The following is a 19,457-nucleotide window of genomic DNA, read 5'->3' as shown; positions in this document are numbered from 1 at the left end:
TGGCTAAAGCAGAAGGGAGATTGCAAAGTTTCTTAAACATTAGAATGGAATCATCACCTTTTGAACAGCTGTGTTGGTAACATGGAGAACCTAAATTACAAAAGAGAGCCCCAATCTAAAAAGGATGGTGGAAGACGTAAAAGAGGCACAATGAAACATTCCAGTTCCCCTTCATGCTAAGTTTTAAAATACAAACAGAAGCAGCAGTTAGGAGTTTAAAAACATCAAAGAAAGAAAACAAAACAATTTAATTCAGATACTGAGAGTTAAGCTACAACTGTAATATGAGCATAGAAAATTTATACTTAATAAATATATAGAAGTATAATTTAATTTTTCTATAAAAATGGAAAACTATGTAATAGTATTGCTTTAGTTAACACAAAGGCAGAATTCAATTCCCCCCCCCACACACACCTTTTTTTAGTTTAAGAAAATCTACTGATACTAATAACTAACCCAGGCACAGAATTGGGGGGGGGGGGGGGTGTGGGGTGGGGAATCACACTAATTAGTATTCAGATTAAAAAAATTATACACCTATTTCAGCAATACCCAAACCTGGTATAGGAATTTAGCTACAGTTATTTCACAGCTTTGCTGAGATATATGAGGTAGGGTCAATGCCATAAAGTAACAGGATATGTCACTGACACTGTGCTATAAAAAGAGGAATGCATGGACTGATGCAATATGGAGACAGATAATCAGGGTAAAACACCTGGGTATCTGCAAATAAATACTAGGAGATGCTTGACAGCAGTCACATCATAATTTAACAGAAACTCCTGTTAGAAACTCTGACCAACTTGATTTGATGCAGTTGATCCATCCAATGGATCTGCATTACGGTTTTCTTTGGAAAGCTAGCATTCAGTATGACCCGCCGTTAAGAAATACAGGTTTTAGTTATGGTGTTTAATGTGTTTCTAAACTCAGATGCTTGCATGTGTGCAATCACCATTAGCTTTAGCAAAAGTAAGTGGAAATTTGGGAAATACTGTGAGGCATATGACAAAACGAATGAATGAGATTTCCAAGTAGCAAATTAGCCATCAGTTGAATAGACCAGTGTTTCTCAAAGAAAACCTGGAGTTAAATAATCTGAATGAGTTGAAAATATGTTGCTGTCTTCCTGCATGAAAAAAGTTCAGTAATTCAAATTCCTTAAATACTTCAAAATAGAGTTGACTGAATATTTCATATTCTCGACTTATTTTCTAGAAGCAGATTCCATTTTGTCATTGCATTCACTAAAACTTTAATGTAGAAGTGATATTTTGACTCATTATCCAAATAATTTTAGCCTCATTTTTCTCATGTACTTAAATGTGAAGGATGGCTAATTTTCTAATAGCCTTTTTTTTTTTTTTAAACCATATCCACAATAAATGTACTGTCAGAATAGACATCTAGGGGTCAACTGGAGCCTGAGGTTTTGCCCATGCTGAGATTTTAGCTAATAAAGTTGTGCTAATACAACCACCTAGCATGGAATACCTTACTTGACAATGTAATTTATGCAGCTGAATCCCATACTGAGGCAAATAATGTAACATGTACCTGGGATAATAGTATAAAAAATTCAGTGTATAGAAGAGAAGGCCTTAATTACAAATTTTTCCATGATATGGCAACTGTAGCATGATTTTGCTGTTTTGCAAACGCATTTGTTCATTGGCCAACAGAACAGGGCTCTGATTGCATTATAGCTTCACAATTCATGTGAAAAACACCACAATGAATATATGATTTTTATGTAAATGTTTTATTTCACTAGGTCCATTTATGGGATCAGAGTTACAGACTATACAAGTCTTTCAATGGTTGATTCAAGAATGCTGACATTAAAGATAAATTATAAACTAAAAATTTTATCTTGCTATTCCTAATATAAAATGCAAACTATAATATAAGTGAAAATAATCATTACTGAATTTTTACAAATACAGATAGTTTTATGGTATTGCTCTGATAATAATGTTCTCTCTGATATATCTTTGTTTACCGTATTAAGACTCTCATGCACTTTGGGTTTTAAAAATTATTCCCATCTTTCAAAGTGACCTAAAAACTACACAAAACTATTATTATTTTCAGAAAAAGAAAAATCACTAGAGGACAGAGGATCATAGGTTATCTCCCCGACCCCGTTTACTTTGTTTTATCTAATTTTGAGAAATGAACTTGTCAAGGACATCTTATTCTCCAGATTTCTATGCTATATCACTATTGAACACAGATTAAATTTCCTGTATCAGGATATATGCATCAGGGTCACACTACTATTGTAAAAAAAAAAAAAAAAAAAATTCTTTTGCCGAATTACATACTTACTAATTAGCCTTCATTGTTCCGTATGTTTAAAAAGAAACCACAAGTGCAAGGACGTTCATTGCATTCATGCTTTTTGAAGCTGAACTTCTAATCTAGGCACGTAACCCCTAACTCCTTCAGAGTAGCACTGAAAAGGAGATAGCTGCTTACATGAAAACAGACCAGGAAGGGAACTAGGATTACAGCGTTGCAGTAGCTAGGAAATCTGTTCTGCATTCAAGCGCAGGGATAATACCAAAGGGTGTTCAAACTGATTACCAATTCCCCAACAATATCACAATAGGATAAACGATCTCATTCTGAAGCAAGCAATTTTACATAGTCTGGAACTGTATGTTATCCTTCCATAGTTTGATGGGTATAATGCTACTTAATTACATGAGCTCGGCAAACAAAAGGAAAAAATCCTGTTAGGAAAGGAAATCAAACATAATCTGTTTTTATTGTATATATAATAAAATCTGTAATCAACCAGTATTTTGGATCATAGCCAGAGCAATGCTTCCCATGATGCCACATACAGATTTCTCTTTTGAGATGCATGCAATTCACAAGGAAAAAACATTAAAAATCATGAATAAAAATGTGGTGGTCTTTTTCATATTGGATCTGACTACAGTTTTAATTCATTTGAAAGTATTCATTAATCTTAATAAATTCCTTAGAACTAACATAACATATTTCCCTGCTATCAAAGATTTGTCAAAAAGGACAATTGGGAATAAAAAGTGCAACTCTGTTAGTGTTACATTTAAATGGGTATTTTCATGGAAACGATAAAACTAATAACAAAACGACTGAATACTTAAAGTTTGCTTTCTTTAACAAGCTGTTAAAAGTTCAGTGTCTACAAATGTATATTTACCTATACATACTGTATCCAAGTAGTTTTTGTTTACAAATTCTTATTCTTGTTTAAAATATCTTAACTCCCACACCTACCTTTTGACCTCCTGCAGATTCTGCACTGTGATGCTCTTTTAGTTTTTGTTCCTGTTCCATTATGTCTTTCAAATGTTCATTTACCTAGAGACAAAATAGTTTATTCAGTGGTCTGTTCTAAGAAACAAGTCATAGAAATTATAAATCACTACCACTGAGATAACTGAAAAGATTAAACACGTATTTCAGACTACAGCCCTGAAGCATAATCAGCAAATGCCAGTTTCAGATGCAGTCTGGGGTCACTAGTTGTTAGCTTTACATTGTACAAACTAACCTGCCCCTTATTTTGCTCGATCACATTTGATTAACAGTGTATCCTTGTTACTTGATTTGATTATGCAGTGAAGGTACATCACTTCAAGCAAGATGTGTTCAAATACAAACAGAATACCTTGTTTTTAAATCATAATAAATTACACAGTAAGACAACAACTGTTAAAAAGCCAAAAAAGAGACCCTCAAACAGCTGTCTTGGCATCTGAACACGACAGTGACTGCTAAGATGTCATACGCAATGTATATTACAGTATTTTATTTAGACTTCCTATTTATTTTGCTCACGTAACATGTTAACTTATTTCTGCAAACTTTGCTTTTTATTATCCATACACAGCAGATGAAGGAAAAGTCTCTACCAGACAGTCTTGATATACCTACACACATACATATCCTACCCACTCATCTCTAATCGAATCATATAGACTACAAAGAAAATCACAGCTTGCTTTTCCAGTACTCATACCTTGTTTATCCAGTACATGACAGCATCCTCAATGTCATAAGGTAGATCTCTAGCTTGGAAGAAGGATGAATACTGCTGAGTGCAGGCAATCACTTTCTCAACGCTGACCATCTCTACAGTATACGCCATCATAAGAGTATCAATCATGGCCAAGTGAGCACTCTAAAAAGAGAAGCAGCAATACCTAATTAGTTTGCAAATCAAGAGATTGCTTTCTTACATATCATTTCTGAACATAGCCACATACGTGCAAAGAGCAAAACTGTAAATGCTACAAGTATTCTGTCTGGTTGTCACTTTTTGAGTGAGAGACAAATGAAGACAAAGACATGTAACAGATTTCACAACACAATGCAAAGCCCAGGGGCATTAATTAAAAAAAATGCTTATTGCAAATTACAGTAACTTCTGTAACAAAACTAACACCAAAAATAAAGAACTGGAAATTTGAAGAATAAGCAATCTTAACGATTCAAACATTAGATCACTTTTAACAGACCTAAAGAGATCTTCTGAATTTGTCACCCTAGTAAAAACAAAACCCACTGCCCAATCAATGTTATTTGTATTGGAAATAAAAGCTGAGACTGCCTGGTAAACAACATTCATCATCATGAAAATGCTGCATTAATAAGTGGAAGTTTATCTATATTTAAAGTCATAATCCAGGAAGAAGACACAATTATACTAATCTTAGGTAAAAACCCCACATGATAGAAAATACTTATTTTTCTCCTAGTAACCTAATGATCTTATGCAGATGCAGCTATATATGCATAGCTAGGTTTAAAACAAGCATATACTGATAAATAAAACATAGCTTCTGTTAAAAGAGGAGGTATGTTTCTCCTGGTGTTGTTATGTATTGAAAGACAATGGCTATTTCAGTTTGTAATTAAAAAAAAGAAAAAAAAAAAACCCAAACAAACCCCACAAAAACCTGCTCAAAACCCAACAACAACAAAGAGGATGACAACGAGGATTTACATTAGATTTTTCTGACTGAATAAGAAAATGATGGTGGTTTGTAAAGGCAGCGCCTACAGCTAAACAGATTTGTTTCTGCTTCACGATAAGAACAGCAGCAGCTTTCCTAAGTATTAAGCAACATTTCCCATGAACCAGAACAATTTCCAAAGACACTATTTTTTAAAATGTTGCCTTTAAACACAGCACACGATGCAAACAAAGATCCCAAACACTTGTTAACACCATGACTTCGATTCTATAAAAAAAAAATTCACATAAACATCTCACAAGGTAGCTGTAACAGCCATGGCAACAGCAATGAACAACATGAGTCACACAGCAATACGCTATCTAATCATCATAGTTGAGGTAGTACATGCACATCATTTATTCCAGAATTCCCAACAGGAAAAAGATGAACAGATGCAGACTTTGTGCTGCCCTTAGTGTTCGTATCACCGATGAAAGTGATGATGCTGGCCTCAGAAGCAGGCAGCAGCACATACCCATTTTTTTTATGCAGTTAAGTTGCTTTGTTTGACAAAAAAAAAAAAAAAAAAAGCAAACTATACTTACTTCACCTACTAACTACAGACATTCACAAAACTGTTCCTGACAGGCAACCTTCCTGAGATGAGCTTATTCTCTTTGGACCCTGGCTGTGACCCGAGAGCCCCTGTCTGCCACACAATCCATCCATGCTCCTAGCACAAGTAGTGCAGCTAGGCTAGGAACCAGTGCCTCTTCACTCCTGCCACCACTGATTGACTTATTCAGAATAAACTCTTTTCACCATGTTCATCTGCCTTATGAATTTATTTACAGACCTTTAGTGGACAACTACTGATACAAGCTCCTAGGTACAAATGAAGGAAAGAGCTGGGGAGCTGAATTCTTGCCACCCAAAGTATTTAAGACGAGAGTATTGCCCATGACCAGCCTCCTGAGGAACCTGCACTCCAGTGTGAAATACAGAAATTCTATAAATAGATACAAGAGAGTCTCTCCTTTGTTGGCCCAGCAATGCAGTGCAGAGAAGAAGTTCAGACAGAGTATCACATTAGGTACTGGTAAAGTCCCAAAGCCTTGTGAGGGATTGCAGGGCCTGGGTCAGCCATATGAATCCATGCAGTTCTGCAGAATTTCCAGCTCAGACTGCAGAGTGGTAGTCTAGCAAGTGCAAAACAGGAAGAAAGAAGGCAAGACGGATCGTCTCTGACATCTAGGGATCACTGCTCTAATGGTCTTTCATAGAACCACAGAATCATAGAATCGCTTAGGTTGGAAAAGACCTTTAAGATCATCCAGTCCAACCATTGACCTAACACTACCAAGTCCACCACTAAACCAATTAAGGGTAGAGTCATAATGTCATGTTTCCTGGCTTGGTGGCTGGATTATTTCTTAATCAGAGTAAAACTAGGAATCATTAAGGTTGGAAAGGATCTCTAAGATCATCAGTCCAACCATCAACCCAACAACACCATGCCTACTAAACCATGCCACGTCTACCTGCTTTTTGAACACTTCCAGGGATGGTGACTCCACCACCTTTCTGGGCAGCCTGTTCCAATGCTTGACCACTCCTTCCGTGAAGAAATTTTTTCTAATATCCAATCTAAACCTCCCCTGATGCAGCTTGAGGCCTTTCCTTGCTATGTCTTTGTTGCCTAGTCTGAATGGCACCTGGGTTAAAGCCTTGTGCCATTTCCAGAATCTCCCCAGAATATGAAATGGAGATACTAAAATAGCAAGAAAATGCTTTTTAAGCATAAAAAAATTTTGCTTTTTAAGAGGAGGTAGTGCACAAAACACATTTCCCAGCCAGACATAAAAGTGGCCTCATTTGGAGTACTACCGCTAGAGGTGTGCTAAGAGTCATCTGTGCTGATCCAGAACCGCTTGGACTGCCTGCTGCACAAGAGGATTGTCTTCATCCCCTGCCTGCAGGGTGGACACAGCCTTCCAGTTAAGGTCTGACAACCAAGGAAGCTCCAAGCAGGTTTGGAAGCAGAATCTTCTTCCCCAACTGTTGATCCATGACTAGTTCACTAGCTACTGTGCCTGTGCTCTGAGACCAGCCTGCAAGAAAAGCAATCACTGGCAACCCTCCCAGAGGGAATTTAGTAGCCTTCACCTCCCATGCTGGATCATCAGTTTCTCTGTAAAACTTGATCATGCCTATACAGCGGATTGCCAATGGAGAGAGAAAGCCACTGAAGTGTTGCTAGAACTGCCAATATGCTCAATACATTATAAATACATTAAGAAAATTAAGTTATTTTCAACTAGCTAGCTGAATTTTCAATCATTTTCAATCTTTCTAGCAAATTATTAATGAACCGCAAACTACTTAAACAAACAGAGGGAAATGAAAGGGATGACCTTAGATAATACTCTGTACTACCAAAACCAAGTGTAATAAACTTTTACCCACACCGACTCAATCCATGTCACAACTCTTTATTTTATATAAGCAACTTCAGAGTCTCAAAAGTCACTCCAAATTATTTTCTTTATAATCCAGGCAGGACACTCAAAAGGAGATTTTTTTTTTTTAATAGTAAATAGTAACAGGAAGAATTTGAGTCAACTTGCATCTATTATCCTGAGAAACAAACTACAAAATTGCTATTTCTCCCAGTTAGCAAAACCAAACTTTATTTTATAAATAATTTCTTTACGAGTGAAAATATTTAGAACTGTTAACATCTATGGATTTTTCCCCCAGAAAATTGCAAGCAACCAAATAAGCACAGAAGATAACTTATACCTAAAAGAGTTGTTTGTGGGGTTTTTTTGGGTTTGTTTTTTTGTTTGTTTGTTGGTTGTTTTTTTAGAAAAGGAAGTACAGAAAGAGAAAACTATTCTAATTCCACATAGAGCTCCACTGGTTTTCTTCCACTTATTCTCGAAAGTCAGACAAGCTGCATTCTTTTACATCTTTTAATTCATTATGCTCAACAAGAAAGACTAAATTAAAAACTGCAAAAATACTATCCTACTGTTCCAAATACAGGGTTTATCAGCATAACTGCTGAAGTTCTCTAAAAAAACAATTTTTAAAAAGTTTAACTGAGAGTAAGTAAAATTCCACTGAATAGTGTACATCTCACTGAACAGCATATTTTAGGTACAGCTAAAAAAGCAAGAGGGCGAGGTCACTTTTACTAGTCGGATATGCAATTATGACTGAATTATAACACAAGGAAGCAGCCTTTCATATCTGAGGGGGAAATACAAATACCATTCGAGCTGGGCAGAAACTAGGATCAGCTGCTCAGCAATGTCTTCTTTCTCTGGACAAGCCTATGATACAATGCCTGCAGGAACTCCCCAGGAGCTGCTGATGACTGGTACCAAGATGGTACTCTAAATGCTGCTATTTCCTCCAAGATGTCAGCATTCTGACACGCAGCATAAAAAAAAAAACAGGCAGGATTTCATGCTGTCACATACCTCCCACATCCAGAATGGCAGCAAGACATATCTCAATAAGGACATATGATTTAGAAAAAAAAAAATTTTTTTTAGAGAAATATTAATTTAAAAAAAAAGATCAGTAACATTAAATTACAGAGTAGAATATAAAACCATTAGAGAAATACCTTTTTTTTTTTAAAAAAAAAAAAAAGATCAACACAGCAGCAGTGAACAACACAGGAACTAATAATATTAAAAAAAATTACAAAATGCTGGATTCTTAGAGGTATTTTATTTTCTAAGACACAAACATGGTTTTGTCTTTCCCAGCTACACCCTGCATGGAATACAAGAGTTTTAACTTACTAATCTTTACAATCTCATATAATTACTACTTAGTTTCTGCCCTGTAATGTAGATTCCACAGCTTTATTTTCTACTGCTGAATAGTTCAGTAAGAGGCTTACTGAACTGCAGAAGAAAAATTATTCTGAGCATGACTGCTAATACTTTCTCTGTCTGCCTAATCTTTGATTACAAAGCTTGCTCCCCCTCCCTTGAAGAACTGCAAACAACTTCATTAAAAAGCGTACTATGCAAAAGGTGTATATGATGCTGTACACACAGATACTTATGGATAAATACCGCATATTATGGACAGCTCTTATATTATTACCTACTACTAAGGATATTCCTCATATTTCATTAAATGATATTCAAGTCAGACATTCTCTTTTGACCTGCCCCTTTAGGAAAATCATAGACAAAACCATTTCCCACTACGGTGCTTGAAGAAAGGGGCAGAAAGGAAATAGAGGATATAATTGTTATCCTCGTGCTAAATAAATAAATAAATTACTCTTTCCTTGAGTCTTATTGAAAGAAAAAGTCCCCTAATTTCACTATGCTTTGGAGAAGAGATTTGATCTTCGACAGAGTATGGCTTTGTGAACAGGAATGCGTATCTCTGTTCTTAGTGAAGTTGGTTGTGCTTCAAGAATTTTTTGGCAAGAATTTTGTGAACGAATTTGGTCATATTTAAAAAAAAAGTCTTCACACTAGTTCTCACTTTCACAATAAACACTTAGATTTCTAGCTAAATTCCCTAAAGATTTTGCCTATGCTGGATCAGACACTTGAGCAAAGAACAAAAGAGATCAGCTCTCTACAATTAGCTTGGAGAATATTTATATCACCTTTCTATCAATGGTTATGCATATAATCGTTTCTACCTGCTGAAAACAGAGGTTTCAGATCCCGATACTTCTCACGATACAGTACAAAACACTAACTTGAGCCAGTTACTTCAGTTAACAGTAAAGTACAGATTAAATTCCATGGGCTTGATGGAACTCTGAAGATACTACATACAAGGAAGCACTAAGATTACAAACATGCTGAATGTTCAGTGTATTCTAAAAATAACGGATCTGTTAATGCTAACTGTAAGTAACATTTCTTAAAATAAAACGGAAATTCCCATTAATGTTCTGCCAGTATATACCAATTCTTAAATTAATGTTACATTTCCTTGTATTACTATTACCACAGACTGATTGTTAGCAAGACAGAGCGAATATAACTAGAAAGAAACAAAGCAAGAAAGAGAATATAATAACTAAGACAAAGATCAACCCCACAAAAACAGCCACTGAGTTCACAACTGCCAGAAGGTATTGATCATAGGGCGTAACCATTATAAGACACATACTTAGGGAGAAGAGACAGGTTAAAAAAAGAGATGCTGATATGCAGAGTAAAAGACAGACACGAACAGCAGGCGAGTAAGGGATTAAGCACATAGGACAACCGCAGTGAAAAGTTGTAGGCAGGCCAAGAGTACTGTGCAGACCTCCTTCCGTACCACGCTAACCCACGTTTCTGAATCCGGCTTTCTTGCAGATTCTGTGAACAACGTGGTTTGAGGATGCTGAGTAGCTTTAGCCCCAAGGCACCCTTTCCCAATGACCCTCCCCTAGATAATCTGAGTCTCAAATGAATCTGCTAGCATAATGAGATACCACCTAAATTCCAAGTCTCAACTAAGAGTGGAAAATTGCAGAATTCCAGCTCAGGGAAAGCACAGGTCAAGGCTCGATACTGTAGGAGGTGAGGAAGGAATTCATGAGCAGAGCCAATAGGTGATAACTCTTACAAACTTCAAAGCTATTGCTTCATTTCACCAACATTCATATAATAAAATGAAGACAATTCTGATACTACAAAGGAAACAACAGTTTTAAAAGATTTCGATCAACAAAATCGAGCAGTCTAAACTAGTCAGTTCTGCCCTGTTTGATGATTTTTGGACCCAATTCTTCTCTAGCTTCACACAGTACTTATGCCTAGCACAATTCTAAAATAACCCCAGTTGTCTAGTTATTCTTGTCCTGCAATGGACTGATCACGTTGAATTACCTCCTCACTGCATCTTCATGAAGAACAAGCTCTTGACTGATAAAATGCTTGTTCAGCAAGAATGAGCATTACCGAGTCATGCTAAACACATCGTAGCAGGTTCTGCAAGATAGAGGGAATGGTTTTTACTTTCCATATTTATTATTACCTTCTGTATTTGGTTAACTTTTTAAATTTAGTAATCAATTGAATATAAAACATTATTATTTGACTGACTATACACATCTGACATTGGAAATGCAATTCAATTCCAAAAACCGGAATTATTAAGTACAGATATGTGCTGAGTTAAGCATTTTGATAGCACTTCCAAGTTTTTCTACCTAAGGTTTCCTCATTATGCTTGTTAGGGAATTTTATAATTTGATCTATTAACTCAATCCTAACTAAATACTTAACAGAGATTCCCAGATTCCTTCTGAATCGCATAACCAAGTGAGACCTTGCCTCACTCCAGCTCATAATGAAACAAAATACCTGCATGACATGCACTGGAATTAAGAATCAGCAAATGGTGCTCCCACATTATTTTTATGTTGTCCTATTTTATAGTTTCACACTACCTACTTCTATTTTTTAACAATTACTCCAGAAGTTGCCTGTATCCTATTTACTGGAAGAATCAAGTGCCTAAGGGTAAAAACCACAAAGGCGCTTCAGTGCCTTAATGCCAAGTACTCCATGTTTCAAAAATAAAACATTTGTAGTTGGACAGGTTAAACTAGAATGAGAAATTAATGTAGGATAACTGATAACAAGATAGTTATACACATTTAGACAACTAAATAGCACCAGCCTCAAATTTCCCAGAGTATTTTGGTTTTGCAGATAATTAAGGATTTTCCTAAATCACACTGTCAAATCCTGTCCAGATAAACCAGAAACAAAAATCCCTTACAAAAACTTATTTTCTATTACATATGTGCACTGTCTCCTTGCTCCTATGCTCTGGATATTTAAACCAAGAACAAGACGCAATTATATAAAATACCACCTGAATTTCTTCTATCACAACAATCTCCACCGATCTTTGAAGAACGCAGGAGTGGGAAAAAGAGAAACAGTGCTTCAGTTATAAACCAACTATATCCATATATAAATAAAAAGTAGTTCCTTCTTCCTGACTCACTCATACCTGCATAGTAAGGACATTAAAAGCAGTGGTTTAACTCCTCTGGCAGCTCAGCTAAAACACCTCCAGAGGCAGTTATCACCAGGAAGTATCCAAGCCTGTTTATCTCAGAACATCTGCTGCAGGAACGCAGCCTTAGGAGCGCTGCAGAACTACCGCTTCCTCATGGAGACGCAGAAGCAATGACAAGACAAACTGGGTTGCTACAGAATTTGGGGTGAACAGTTCAGGTTTGGGTGATGTGCTGTAAGTACATGTGAGAGGCAGTTAGAAAGGGAAAGAGAAAAGAGGCTGAGGTCCCAAAATATATGTAGGGCTGGCGTACTAACGGAGATAGGAGTGGAGGAGGAAACAGAAGCATGTCTTCTCCAGTGCCTGACTTAGCCTAGCACTGTGCCACAGCATGCTACAAGTCCCACTGACAAAGGCACTCAGAGCCACTGCTCAGTATGTTATCAGAGCAGACTAGTTTTGAAACTTTGCAACATAGACTTCTAGTCAATCCATTTCAGAGTTAAATATTGATAGCCATTTTTGAATGGCAGCTTTTGTTGCTCAGGTAACTGATATAATATGCTTTCTGACTAATCTGCATCTCTGTTTCACCTTTTTCTTAGTACGAAAATAGTTAGTTACTCTCACACTTTATCTCACAATCCTTATAAGGTTTAAAGCATTGAAGGAATGTAAAAGACCCATCTGGTAGAAGTCATGCCATCAACTTGATATTGCAACAATAACTTAGTAAAATTTTGCCTGAAGTAATACAGAGGATGAAATTTTACATAATTCTCAACTTCTAACACATCTCCTTCTACTGCCCAGTGGCCATGGGTTCTCATGAACTAAGTTCTAATAACGAGCTCTTCTGCACACAGTACTACTAGAGAGAAAAATGATGCTTTAAATTACAGCGATGACTAGTGCAATATACTGGTTTGTTCAATTACTATCTTTGACACAACAGAGATTGGAAGGTTGATTACTCATTGCAATTTAGGATGAGTCTCAGTTTGAGACAGAATGTAAGACGTTTCTAATTTTCTACAATTTGCTGGAGAGGAACTCAAATAATATTTGAAAGAAGGAACTTAGAAACCTAGAAAAACTTAGACCAACCTCCTTCCCAAAGCAGGTCCAACTAGGTCAGGTTTCTCAAGGACTTCTCCAGTCAAATTTTTCATATCAACAAGGATGGAGAGTCTACAACTGCTTTGGGCAACCACCTAGTGTCTTCCATCATCTTAGAGTTAGCTGGTATCCTTCTCAGTACAAAATCCCAGCCTCATGGTAAATACATGGCTAAACTAAAATGTAGAGAAAAACTCTGTAGCTTTCATTTGCTTCAAATACTGAGCTCTCAATATCACTATATTTGTATCAAGCTTTTTTTTTTTTTTTTTTAATAAAGGTAAACACAGAACACTGCTTTCCTATAAGAGCAGAGATGAAGTTAGCTGTGGTTCCCTCATTTCTCAAACCAAAAAAAGGATCGAAGTAGGGCCAAATTATCAATGGAAATCTCCAACTAAATTCCAGGATTGTTGCGAAAAAACCTGCAACTCTCCCAAAGTCCAGCTGAACACTCCAAGTTGCCATGCTGCTCTGTTACAATATAAATCCAGAATACCTTCAATAAAAGTGTAAAAAGATGCATACTTTAATCCAGCATAATTCAGCCTACCACATAAAGCCTAAGTTTTTACAAGACAGTGTGAGAAGCTGAAAACAAACAGGATGCTGTCTTTCAAAAGGGGGAAACAAGCGTGAATTTTTGCATGAAGAGCCAACATAAGACGTTCCTACATTTTCCTCTGAACAGGCTTCTTAAAATTTTCCTTCTGCTTTTCTATGTAGACACTTACATGTAATTTTTTAATGTTTCATTTACTAACATTATGGTGAGATGGCTGCATATGCACAGTTCTGCAACTGGCCTTCCAGGGTAAGATTTTAACTCCTACATTCTACTCAATTTCCTCAGGAAATGTGCCTCCCAGCTGCAACTTATGTGACACACTTGCCAAAATACAATACTAGAAATACAGACTTAAATTACTCAGGGAAGGCATTTTAAGAACAACTTTTAATTATAAAGAAGGGATTTGGGTTTTTGTTGCAAAACTCATCTTCGTTTTTGAGAGGTGACCATCCTTCTTGGTCTGAATTTGTGTTTTTGTAGTATGTTGGGGAAACGTGTATCTTTTACCATCTTAGATAAAACAAAAAAAATTTAGTGTTGAAGCTAATTCCTCTGACAACTTCATTCTGTCACGTGTCAAATATCACCATATTCTAGCAAAGCTGCTGCACAAAAACCTATGAAATGTTTCTGTAATTTTTGTTAAACTGCTGATGTACAAAAATCTATTTTTAGGACAGAAACATGAGAATCTGTCTTAGGCTTAGCTTTCTTTGTAGATCTAGGAAAATATTGGCTAAAGAAATCAAAACATTATGTCTGGTCATTTCAGCATACTATCTTCAAAAAGAGGAAAACTAGCTTCAATTTTTATATGAAAACATAATATGAAATTTTCCTGCATTTGCATATGAACAGGCTCCTGATAATTTTCTTGCTGTTTCTTTATTAACTATAAAAAGGGCAGAGAAATAAGGTCATCACACTCATTACTGTAATGACAATTACATTAAGAATAGGAGTTATTTGACCTTTTCCTCAAAGGTTCATAGGAATATCCCATTTATAGACCATAACACAGCACAGTAAGACATGAGAGGGAAATTGACCTCATCAAACATTTTCTTCTAAAATAACAGCCAAGGTCAAACAAAATTTCCCAGTCTCCTACTTAAACGAACTCTATCAGCAGCATTAAAGAAATTAAAACAGACACAGAAAATTACACTGATCACAAGAAACATGTTTCTTTATGGCTGTTAACATCGTAAAACCTTTTAAGTGACAGGCTGCTGACTAATAGCATTACTAAATCAGACAGCTGACCAACTTTTTTTTCATCTACTTATTGGAGGATTGCAACAGGCCAGCCACAACAGCGGCTGCTGAACAAGGACATGGTCCACAGTGATGTTCTAGCAGAATTGGGAAAGGTGTATTATGGTTGTTTTGATAAACATATTCAAAAGCCTTTCCACTTGTTTAGTCAATCTGGACTAAACACCAAGCTTTAAGACAGATCTTGAACCTCTAAAGTAGGGCTTCTTCAGAGAAAGACTTGTACATGTGCACACACAGGCACAGAACAATTATTTTACTGTAAACTTTATGATCTGTTTTTTTCAACTTCCCAGCTAACTCTGTACTCAGGTATATCATTTATACTTGAGAAAGAGCAATCTGTGTGCCTTCACAGAGATGCTGCTGTACTAATAATCCTTTCTAATAGATTACTTGCACCCAAGGATGTCCACTTCACCCACTGCTGTGGATTTTCGCAGGACATCTGGCTGTAGTCTCCATCACTATAAGCTTCTGCTAAGCATAGGGCCATACAGGCTATGTATGCATCAGGAACTGCTGCAGAATAACAGGAGCAGATTGGTAGACGGAAGAGGGTTGTGCTGAGGATGGGACACCTACGATACAGACTTCTGTTGTCAACCATCACTCCACTTTGAAAATAACCTGGAATTTAAGCAGCATACTAGTAAGGCAATGGATTGTCCTCCAGCTTTTCACAAAAATGGGAAGGTCAATGAAATAGTAACTAAAGCTTTTCTTAAAAGTTACTTTGGTAAAGGCATGAAAAATAGTTATAGATATGCCATCTTCAGTAAGTACATTTTCTTTCCAAGAAAACTTTCTTTTTAAAAATTAAAAGGGTAGTTAGCTTGTGGCCTACAAAAGACTAGAGTGTTATTTTCCAAGGAATTAAGACAGGAGACTGTTGCGAACTACAGACTACTTTTCAGTTAACTGTCAACCAAGGTAAAACGATGCCCATTCTCATCCTTCACCCGTATCTGTTTGTAAACTGATACTTTTTACGGCATGAAAATGAATTGGAAAAGTCTCTCTCCTTCACCTCCCTTTGAAACAACTGCCAGTTCATAAGTCTATTTAAATACTAAAGCAACAAAACACACGATCATGTTCTCATTCCTCATGCCTTTTTGGTTCATAATGTTATTCCAGGAGGTGTTGCCTAATTAGTAGCTCTCGAAACAGTAAAGTCAGTTGCAGCTATAACCTATTCACATTGTAGTAAACAACTATTTTCTTTGGCAAAATATCACTCCTCCTTTTCTCCCCAACTAAGGCAAGCTGAGTAAGAGGGCAGGGTGATAAAAGAAACAAAACGGAAAACAGCTGAACAGAAAAACACAATACAGAAACATGAAAAATGGTAACTCCTATCCCCTCATTTTCAAAATAACACATTTCAATGACTTATGATGGTGATTACCAGAATGTAAGTACTTGCTGTGCTTCCAAGAACAGCAGTAAATACCAATAGTATTATTTGAAACCTCTGCTACAAGCACAAGATAAGTCAGCACATGCTGTCAAGAAACCACAGAAGCCTTTCGCATAATGATGAAATCTTTGCTTTGGCAAAAGGAATGATCCCCATTACGAACCTGAACTATTAAATCACCTTGTTAACTGGGAAGAGGAGACGAAAGGAGGGAAGGAACAGGAAAGAAGAGTATTTTATAGCTGTCCTTAAATGGTGGATTCAGAGACCAACAGCTATAAACATTAAGCCCCATCAGCAGCGCCACGTACTGCCATGGAAGGATCAGTGCAGGCCCCATGCAAACGGTAGGTAGGGGTGTAATGTGTTTAAAAGCATGCGACTCCTGGCAAGAGTCAGGCAGTTTGATTGATTAGCTATACTGTTTAGTCAGTCAAAAGGGTACAACCACAGAACAAAAATCTTTGATGGACAGTTTGGGTGTTGAACTGAAAGGAGGAACTGAAAACAGTTTTGTCTGGAAGGGCTGGAGAATAAGGTGGTGTGAATAGTAAGGACTGCAGAGGAATGACATCAAGCCAGACCAAAATCTCTGGAAAGGTACTGCCGCAAGAACTGATGGGGCTTGTTTTAATCAGACTAAATAAAGCAAAGAAAATAGAAATTGTAGTTTCCTGATTTTTTTTTCTTAATTTCTCAATGACTTAATTTGCTCTGTGTTTTAAATCTGCTTGTGGTTTGTTTGGGTTTTTCTTCCACACCTCGTTCTCATTAAAATTATAAATTGACTGACATCTGTTCTTTCTTTTCAAGCATCCAAACTCTGTGATCCCATAATCCTTAAATGGGAAAGGACGATTATTGAGAAACTTGTCTGAACTACATGTGAAACATATTACTGGACATCTTCGCAATCAATTTAAAATCATTGGCTTCAAGTATGTTATATCAGAATTGAATGAAGTTTATGTTACCTAAATACCCAAAGGAAAATTTTATCACACCTAAAAAGCTGTCTGTCTGCATAGGCAGGTCAATCTGTAGTATTTCAAAAAGTAAAAATCAATATTGTGATAGTACAAGATGGAATGGATGCTAGTAGAAAAGCTTGTATGTAATTCTCACTAAAGAAGAAATATCATAGCACATTTATTGGTCACAGGTAACAGGCAATATACATTACAGTGTCTACCTGATCATCCAAAACATATGATAAATCCAGATCAGTAAGCAATTTTGCCAAAGAAAATTCTTATAGTACATGTTACAGACATGAAGGACTGGGCAGAAGAACTTAATCTGTGTTAAAAATTAAAACCTGTCAATATTTTAAAATTTACTTTAAAACAGTTTAGATAATTTGGGGTTTGCTTAATAATGTTAATTACTCTGCCATATAGAAGGTATAACAGTAAACTGAACTGCTGTTGCTCAGTTTGTTTCTCATTTCTTAATATTTTACTCTATTATAAACAACAATGATTTTTATTTGCTTATTTCCTATACTTGTCCATAGCTGGCAAAACCGATTAGTCATATAGCCATTAAGTAATACAAACCCACTCCTCCAATATCATACACTTGCATGCCAAGTGATATAGATTTTGATGCTAATTAGTCCTTTGGTGCATTTGTCATTTGCAGCATTTTCATGGTAATCAAGATTACAGGAACTATCACAAGAAAGTGTTAAAATTACTCCCCCCCCTTTTTTTTTTAAGTTGCTATTAAATATTCATTCCAAGGAGAACAAGAAAACAGATGACGTTACTCTCCAGAATATTTTTTGATTTATTTTTTCACCTCATCTCTTCGCTGCTCCAGATTATAAAGGTTACTTATTATAACTGCTTCTTTACTGCCATTCTCTTAGGTAATTTCCACTTGAATGGTAACCTGAACAGAGGGCCCTGCCATATTTTAGCTTCCAGTAAGTAACATGTACCTAGTGTATAAAATGCAGCTACAGCAGATATATTAATTTGAAGTATTATTTTATTATCCCACAACAGATGAAAGGTACAGGTACAGAAGTGAGGGATCTCAGATGGCTGAAGAACTACTTCACAAGCTTCTAATTATTGATGGACATCAATCACACATGCACCTGTAATCATCACTTTAAATAAAGGAAGTTTCATTTCACAGACGATTTCAAATTTTCATATGCTGCAAAGGAAAATGACAAAAAGATAAAAACAATTATGATAAACTGATAGGAACATTCATATTAGTACATGCTTTCTACTCTGTCTGGCACTCTTCCTGTTCACCCTCTTTGCACTTGGGTACAAAATAAATACTGACCATCAAAAAGCATATAGTGTAACACTTGCTGTATAGTTCAGGTACCTCAAATTAAGTATCGAATACAAATCACTTTATTTTGATTGTGCCTTTGGCAGATGAGAAAGTAGCTGTTTAATGCAAGTTACTCATACTGAAAAAATAGACAAAACAAAATCAGTCTTGCACTTCCAACGAACAAGCACCAAGAGTTTTAACCAATGCAGCTACTACAGACAAGAGGAACATTAACATCCCTCACTCCTTTCTTCTCTGTGCAGTATAGCCTGCAACTTCCTTGTACCATCCCAGGATGTGCAGTCACACAACAGGAAATGTGCTTCCAGCTCCATCATCCACCCAGGCGTGAGCGCAGCAAATCCGGCTGTATGCCAAGATATTACAGCCGTAGCAGGAAGCACTTTGAACAGTTTGCTGTTCAGATACCCACTTCCCACATCCACTGCAGAAAAGGCTGCAGGCTGGCTGGCAGCCAACTGGACCATACTGATCTACCAGACAGCTTTGACTATAACTATGAAATGGTTCAAAATAAAGAAAAGGCATGACAATAGTGATTCTTCAAACTTTTTACGTGGATAGTATTTAAAATACTTGTATTTTTCATTAACATGACCTTTACAATGGCTTTTTAATTAATCCCTAACTGACTATACTGGGATTCTCTTTACATAAACTATAAATTCCTTTGGCAATTCTAGGTATATCAATGACAGACCATAAAAGTTATTTAGAATGCTGTCTTTATCTTAACTCTTTGGGTTTTAAGCAAAAGTGAAAA

At 36.4% G+C, this 19,457-nt stretch overlaps 1 protein-coding gene across 1 annotated transcript in view; it reads right to left on the bottom strand.

Moving 5' to 3' along the window:
• The window catches only part of CAMSAP2 (calmodulin regulated spectrin associated protein family member 2), a 95,310-nt gene that overhangs the window by 43,332 nt on the left and 32,521 nt on the right, over nt 1–19,457 (bottom strand). The window contains 2 exon segments of the mRNA XM_075710372.1: nt 3,280–3,363; nt 4,025–4,186. Of these exon segments, the coding sequence (XP_075566487.1) occupies nt 3,280–3,363; nt 4,025–4,186 (246 nt within the window).

Source organism: Pelecanus crispus, chromosome 5, assembly GCF_030463565.1.
Source record: "Pelecanus crispus isolate bPelCri1 chromosome 5, bPelCri1.pri, whole genome shotgun sequence".
Taxonomy (NCBI): domain Eukaryota; kingdom Metazoa; phylum Chordata; class Aves; order Pelecaniformes; family Pelecanidae; genus Pelecanus; species Pelecanus crispus.
The sequence above is the reverse complement of the archived record's forward strand: the minus strand, read 5'-3'. Positions and strand labels throughout refer to the sequence as shown.